Source organism: Mus pahari, chromosome 10 (genome assembly GCF_900095145.1).
Source record: "Mus pahari chromosome 10, PAHARI_EIJ_v1.1, whole genome shotgun sequence".
Classification (NCBI taxonomy): domain Eukaryota; kingdom Metazoa; phylum Chordata; class Mammalia; order Rodentia; family Muridae; genus Mus; species Mus pahari.
In genome coordinates this window covers 19,954,634-19,962,417 of record NC_034599.1, presented here as the reverse complement: position 1 = coordinate 19,962,417, position 7,784 = coordinate 19,954,634, and the positions used below count along the sequence as shown (strand labels likewise).

General features: G+C 42.3%; 1 protein-coding gene across 1 annotated transcript in view; it reads left to right on the top strand.

The window, feature by feature from the left end:
- Positions 1-1,157: 1,157 nt before the first annotated feature.
- LOC110328713 (probable C-mannosyltransferase DPY19L2) overlaps positions 1,158-7,784 on the top strand; it is a 155,651-nt gene continuing 149,024 nt past the window's right edge. Inside the window, exons 1-3 of the mRNA XM_021208137.1 lie at positions 1,158-1,675; positions 4,429-4,453; positions 6,294-6,381. Coding sequence (XP_021063796.1) covers positions 1,294-1,675; positions 4,429-4,453; positions 6,294-6,381 — 495 coding nt within the window. The 5' untranslated portion in view covers positions 1,158-1,293. The remainder of the gene's footprint in view (positions 1,676-4,428; positions 4,454-6,293; positions 6,382-7,784) is intronic.

The following is a 7,784-nucleotide window of genomic DNA, read 5'->3' as shown; positions in this document are numbered from 1 at the left end:
AAGTTTCTGTGAAACTTTTTGCTCCAGGGCTGCGTCCAACCTTTTGGGTTTGCCACACAGACTTTACTGGAGTGGGTGTGGCAGTAATCCCCATGCTTCCTTGATTGCTGCAAAGTACCTGCAAAGTACAGAATTAAAATGCTTACATTAAAGATAAGATTTCCATTTAGACATTGTGTATTCATTTAAGAATAGAGTTCTGTCAGCTGAATATGGTGCCAAACTTATAATCCTAGGATAGAGAGGCTGAGAAAGGAAGATGTCTCAATTGTACATTGTGTGTGTGTGTGTGTGTGTGCCAAACATCAATACCATGTATTTTAAACTTAGAGATGGGCAAACAAAATGTACAACTTGTTCAAATGTGAGCAAAGCACCCTATTTGTGGTCTTCTATTTCGTATGCACTGAAGAATAAAACATCTTAAGCAGCAAACAGTTCCAGGAATGCAGAAATGCCCCTTGAGAAAAATCTTACAAAACAAATTGATAGCAACCTCACTTACTTGTTTCGCATGTGTTTATTTAGATTAGTGAGCAGTGAGCCCTCAAATAATGTGGACTAGAAAAGGGAGCCAGGAGTAGAAGGCAGAAGAAATGGCTGGACAAACAATGGAGAAGCATGGATTTGTGGAGGGTGAGGGAGGAAGGGGGTGGGTGGTGTTTTCTGATGTGGATCTCACTTAACCACCACGGGAAGATCTGTGTTCAGAGAAGTGGAAATTAAAGTCATAAAGGTAGGCGAGGCGATTGTGGGCGCTAGGGAGCTCAAGAAGTCCTAAACCAAAATGGGGTTTATATGGTGCAGACTGCAGACATACAGACTGACATAAACCAGAACGTGGTGGCGGCCTTTATAGTCCTCTATAGAGAATGCAAGGTCAGGACTGGCTTTCTTTGGTTCAGGGCGGCTTCTTGTTTAGGAGTTGTTGAACATGCTGAGCTCAACTGTCCTTCTGGCCAGAAACTGAGCGATTTTGTTAGAACAATATTACTTAATGAACTAAAGAGCTCTGTCCTGTAGGGGAAAACCTAGGCGAACCCCAACGCCCAGACCCTGGGGAAGGCTACACCTATCGCAAGTCCTGCTCCGGGGCGCGCGGGCTGCACGTGGACTGCGCAAGATTGCCTAGGCTGCACGCTCGCCATCCTTGTTTCACGGTCGCCATGACGACGAGGCTACCCGCAACGGTGGCACGGGCTGGTCGTTGAGGCTGCCTGGTGGTGTGTCCGGCCCCCGGACATTGCCCTGCGGTGATCCAGCTCCATCCACCTGATCACGGGCTATGAGAAGATGGTGGGACCGACAAGGAGTAAGCTAAGGGAAGCGAGCCCAGACATGCCACAGTCCTCCCGCACGGGGCAGGCGAGGAGGAGGCGGAGCGCAGGGACCATAGAGCCCCAGCAGGAGCGAAGCGCGCCCCAGGAGAGAACTAAGTGGTCGTTGCTGCAGCATTTCCTTCTAGGCGGCAGGAAACTGCCCTCAGGCGCCCGCAACTATGCGGCTCGGAGGATCCGAAGTCTGAACGCACAAAATTACTTTCAGCTGGAAGAGGTCGCCAAGATCCTTCTTCTTAACCGCTTCCAATTCCTCCTCAATCTCCTGGACCACTTTCGCGAAAAGGTGCAGGCACTGCAGATGCATCGCTTCTCCCACAGGACCCTCTTTGGCCTAGGTGAGCGGAGTCTGCTCAGTGTTCCAGCCCAGGCTGTGCAGGGTTTTTCTCCCAGTGTAGAGACTTGAAGGGTTTGCTTGGATCTTGGAGATTTGGTCCACTAGTGTTTGGGTTGTTGTTGGATGAGTTGGTGGCGAGATCTGAGTATTGCCTGTGAGGAATTCTCAGACTTCTAGTTCTTTTTTTTTTTTTTTTTGGCGGGATTTTCCAACTTAGTGGTCACCTACACGCCAACAAAAAGTTATCCTAATCAGAATGTAGAAGAGGTTGTCTGTCTACCTTCCGGATAGAATTATGTTTCTTTGCTTTTTGAAATAAAAGGTCCTTAGCTGAGATCACCAATAGTGGAGGAAGGAGGAAGGTAGACTGCATGTGAAACCTGCTGGCAGGCACTTATTTCCATCTTGCTGAGCAACCCGGGGGCGGGGCGTCCATGGAAGCACTTCTTCCATTAATTCCTCTAATTTTCAGTAGCTTTCTGCTGCAACTCAAATGTTGCTGTTGTCTGGTATTTGAGCCTAGCTGCTGATATAAACATTCAAGTTGTTGTCACCTCCTCCCATCCTGACCTATTTGAATGCTGATGTAAAAATAATAATGAGTTGTCACATTGAAGTGTTAACAGCAGTAATTAAGGAATAGTTGAAATTCATATTTAGATTTCCATCTGATGTTTATGCCAGCAGACCCATGCCACGTCCACAATCAACATGGGTTGTTTTCCCAAGTCCAAGTTCCAGTGTGGCCGAGTTACAAGCAGGAGTTACCCCTGAGCGGCTAGTGAAATAATAGCTCATGTTACCGACTGAACGTTCAGGAGAGAGAAAGTTAATACTTTAGAGTGGATGTGAGATGCTGTATCAGAGAGGACTTTTAGAAAAGGATAGAACCTGAGTTAGTATTTGGATGTGTGGGGCTGAGAAGTGGTGTGTGTGTGTGTGTGTGTGTGTGTGCGCGCGCGCGCGCGCGCGCGCCCGCGCTTGCCCATGCACATGAGTATGGGGTGTGCACGCTACTCTGTACACATGTACAGAAGCCAGAGCAGGATTTGGGGCTGTGATTGTCTGCCACTCTACCTTAGTTGATTGAGATAGGTTCCCCAATGAAATATAATCATTCAGTATAGGTTAACTGACTAGCGACCTCTCAGAGTCTGCTTGTCATGCCTCCTATTCTTGGTTTATAAAATATGTAACCACACCTGGCTTTATCATATGGATTCTGGGGATCTGAACTTAGGTCCTCATGCTTGCAGAGCAAACTCGGCCATACCCTGAAGCCATGTCCTCCATCTTTTTTTAATTTAAAAATGTAGTTTTAAATATTTTCCAGTATATATCAAGACCGGCAAAGAAGAAATAAATATGGTTAAATAGGACAACCTCTGTCAATTGTTGTGTAAACTTCATTTCAGAACAGTTTTGTCCAGTTGAGGGTTTCATTTCAGAGTGATGCAGAGGGCATTTGCATTTGGTTTCTGTGAGGGATGGCATAGTCTCTATTGATCATTGTTTTTATAACCTTTCAAAAATATAAAGAACATTTTTAGTTTGAGGATATTACAAAAAAAAAAAAAAAACAGATCATAGGTTATACTTTGCACATGCTGATTTAAGCAAATCTGAGAGGCATTTAAGATGAGCCCAGCATATCCCAGTTATATGGGCAAAGAGGAGTTGTGTTAGGGATTTCAACACGACAATTTTATGTCTCTGCATTGGACTGTTTTCCCTCTATTCTGTTAGCCCAAATGAATAACGTTTTTAAAAGTTATTTTAGGAAGGTAATATTGAAGTATCTTGTCAAGTGTAATGCGGCAGCCATGGGGTAGGACTTTGAGTCCAACCACAAGGTCTCTGTAGGAGTTCTGCAGTAGTTGAGTGAGGTAACCCTTCCATGACAGCCAGGACAGGAGCTATTATCAAAATCAACTTCTTCAAAGTTTGGAAATTAGTGAAAGCTTTTGTGACAAAAAGGCACTAATTCAGGAAGAGCCAATGGGTCTCTGTAAGCAGCAGTACTTGGCAGCATTTAGTTTGTTCTGTCCCCAGCCCCATCCTTGCTGTCAGCTCCATGATGTCCTTGCAAACAGACAGCTTCCTGGTCACTGTGTTTGTAGTTCTGCAGGAAGCTGCACACCCAGAGCAACAGGGAACTGAACCTGGTCCTCATTCCCTGGGAACCTCATGCCAGGGACTCCTTCTGACCCTTGGGTTGTCTAGATCCAGGGGCCCCCTACAGGAGTTGGCAGTCCCCCGGGACCTGGAAAGCAGGACTTAGCTTGCAAGTATGTGGCTAAACAAGTGATTTCTTGCACTTTATGGTATTCTGATATGTGCAAGGGACAGTGTTCTAGCCTGCTTTCTGTAAACCAGAGTCTGTTGCGAAAGAATCTTAACTGGGCATAGTATATGTGCTTTAAAAATTTTATATAAAGGAAAGAGAGAATGAGAAACAACAGGGAATCGTACTGAAAGATTACAATAATGCCAAGCCATCCACTTCGCTTTTCTCAAAATGGTCTAAGATGAGCGTTGAAAGCACCCGGGTCCTTCCCACCTGCAGATATACATGGCTTGGTCTGCCTCACACCCTTCTCTGCTGTTTTTCTGGTCCAGGTAGACAGAAGCAGCTGGCCATCTAGCTTAGTAAGCTCTTACTCTAGGTGTGCAGTGTATTTGAAGTGGTTATTTTAAAGACATTAAATAACAAAGCAGTTTTTAATTACTTCCTTTTTTTCTCTTCTCTTCCAGCTATCTTTGTGGGGATTTTGCACTGGTAAGTTTTTTTGTTTTTTTGTTTTTGTTTTGTTTTGTTTTGGTCTCGATTTGAAATACATAGAAATATATAGGTTAAAGCTTTCCACTACTCTTTGTCAACAGCCAAACAAACCTTCCTGCCTACATTTTTGCAACATGAACACCCATACCACTTTATACCTATACATTACTTCCCTACAAAGTATGTGTACACAGCATTTACAGTGCAGATGCCTCAGAGGATAGTAACCTATGAATTAAAATATTGTGTGTGTACAGGTGTTTTGTCTGCATGTTTGCTTGCTTGTGTGCCATGTGTATGCTCATGGAAGCCAGATGAGGGTGTCAGAGTCCCTGGAGCTGCCGTGTAGATGCTGGGTCATCGTAGCTGCAGAGCCATCTCTCCAGCCCCTCAAATTAAGGCGTTTTTGCTTTACTGAAGACTCACCGCTGGGTTTCTCTAAATATTTCCCCTTCTCACAAGGCTATTCCAGTTTGCCTCACCTAAAGCCTTCATTATCTCGTAGTACCTATACATTACTATTGACATGGGTTTAGAGGTAAAGTCTTAGGAATACTCACCAACTAAGTCACGGAAAAGAAGATAATTTTTTTTTTTTTTTGTACTGGAAATTGTAATTTCAGAACTTAGAAGCCAAGATGAAAGGGTTGTTGAGTTTGAGGCCAGCCAAGGCTTTGTAGTGAGACCTGCCTCAAGATAAGGAGAAGTCTTTCTGCAGTGGTATGGCAGAAATGCTTCGAGCCCATCAGTGGGCATTCACTGGCTCTCAATTTTAGAAAAAGTCTTTCTTTTTAAATCATGTGCACAAAGCCATAAGTTTACCTGGGATACTTCCATTGCTGCCTGACCTCAGGTTTTGTGTTTGTAAGAAGTCTTGGGTCTATGCCATGTTTCCTGGGCCATGCTGCTCTGTCATCTGCTCTGTAGAGCAATTTTGATATGGGTACTGAGGCTGGACCAGAAAGAGCCACTCCTTCACTGTCAGATTTACATGCATATCCAGGAGAGAATCACTGACATATGGACTTGTGGTTTTAATTTTGTTGGAAAGTGTTTTATAAACCGAGGTCAGAGCATTTCCTAATCATGAATAGTTCACCCCCACACCCTTTTGTGTACCAACAACAGCCACTGACTTTCACTGCTAATATACCTTCACAAACAGTCCTGTGGGAGAATTAAAAGGTCATTCTTTATATGAGCTTATTCTTCTTTTAAGATTACCATATTCAAAAGTGATTTTAAATAGATTACATTTAAAGTGCTTTTCAATATTTACAAAAGTATTTTCCAAACCTAGTATATTGCAGTCATTCTTGCAACACAAAAGAAACACACAGTCCTTCCTGTATTGTTAAAGAGCTTGGAGTGGAAGAAGAATGGAGGGTGCTATAGAAGTTTTAGATATGCAAGTACATAAGAGAATGGAGAGTAGGCTGCAGAGATGGCTCAGTGGTTGAGAGCACTGACTGCTCTTCCAGAGGTCCTGAGTTCAATTCCCAGAAACCATATGGTGGACCACAGCCATCTGTAATGAGATTTGATGCTGTTTTCTGACGTGTCTGAAGAAGACAGTGACAGTATACTCTCATACATAAAATAAATCTTTAAAAAACCAAACAAAAACAAACCACCAAAGGATGGAGTTAAATATTATGGAGGGTGGGCTATGCTGAATGATAAATACTCTCAAGCATATACAAGTTCATAAATAAATTGTAAAATTACCTTAATATTTATTATTAAACTTGTCATTTTTGTGGCTTTCTCAATTATAAAAGTGATTTTCTGCTGGTTTTGAAGCCTATTTTTACTATAATATTTTATTTCTCCCTAGGTTACACTTAATAACACTTTTTGAAAATGACCGTCATTTTTCTCACCTTTCATCCTTGGAACGAGAGATGACTTTTCGCACAGAAATGGTAAATTTCTTCCCTCTAATTAATTAGTACTTTAAGCATAGTGGGACAAGGCACAGGAGAGCATAGGCCATAGAAGCAACAGAGCTTCTCAGACACAGCCCTAACGGCCTACATCTGCAGCCAGGAGGTGAAGTTGATCTTCAGTCCTCTGTGCACTGGTCTTTCCAGGAGAGAGGTATTCTCCCAGGAGTGCTGACACAGGCTTACAGACTCACAGGAGGAACAAGATACAGCCAGAGACAACAAGAACATCTAACACCAGAGATCACCAGATGGCAAAAGGCAAACATAAGAATCTTACCAACAGAAACTAAGACTACTTGGCATCATTAGAACCCAGTAATTCCATCACAATGAGTCCTGGATACCCCAATACACCAGAAAAGCAAGATTCGGATTTAAAATCATATCTCATGATGCTGGTAGAGGATTTTAAGAAGGACATTAATAACTCCCTTAAAGAAATACAGGAAGACACAGTTAAACAGGTAGAAGTCCTTAAAGAGGAAACACAAAAATCCCTTAAAGAATTATAGGCAAATATAAACAAACAAACAAACAGATGAAGGAATTGAACAAAACCATTCAGGATCTAAAAATGGAAGTAGAAACAATACAGGAACCATAAAGGGAGGCAACTTTGGAGATAGAAATCCTAGAAAAGTAATCAGGAGCCATAGGTGGATCACCAACAGAATGCAAGAAATGGAAGAGAGAATCTCAGGTTCAGACGATTCCATAGAAAACATGGACACAACAATCAAAGAAAATGAAAAATGTAAAAAGATCCTAACTCAAAACATCCAGGAAATCTTGCACACAATGAGAAGACCAAACCTAAGGATAAAAGCTATAGATGAGGATGAAGATTATGAACTTAAAGGGCCAATAAACATCTTCAACAAAATTATAGAAGAAAACTTCCCTAACCTAAAGATAGAGATGCCCATGAACATACAAGAAGCCTACAGAATTCCAAATAGACTGGACCAGAAGAGAAATTCCTCCTGACACATAATAATCAAAATACCAAATGCACTAAAAAAAGATAGAAATTTTAAAAGCAGTAAAGGAAAAAGGTCAAGTAGCATATAAAGGCAGACCTATTAGAATTACACCAGACTTCTCACCAGAGACTATGAAATCCTTAAGATCCTGGACAGATACTGTACAGATACTAAGAGAACACAAATGCCAGCCCAGGCTACTATACCTAGCAAAACTCTCAATTACCATAGTTGGAGAAACCAAAGTATCCCATGACAAAACCAAATTTACACAATATCTTTCCACAAATCCAGTCCTGCAAAGGATGAAAAGGGAAAATTCCAACACAAGGAGGGAAACAACACTCTAGAAAAAGCAAGAAAGTAATCCTTCAACAAATCTAAAAGAAGACAGCC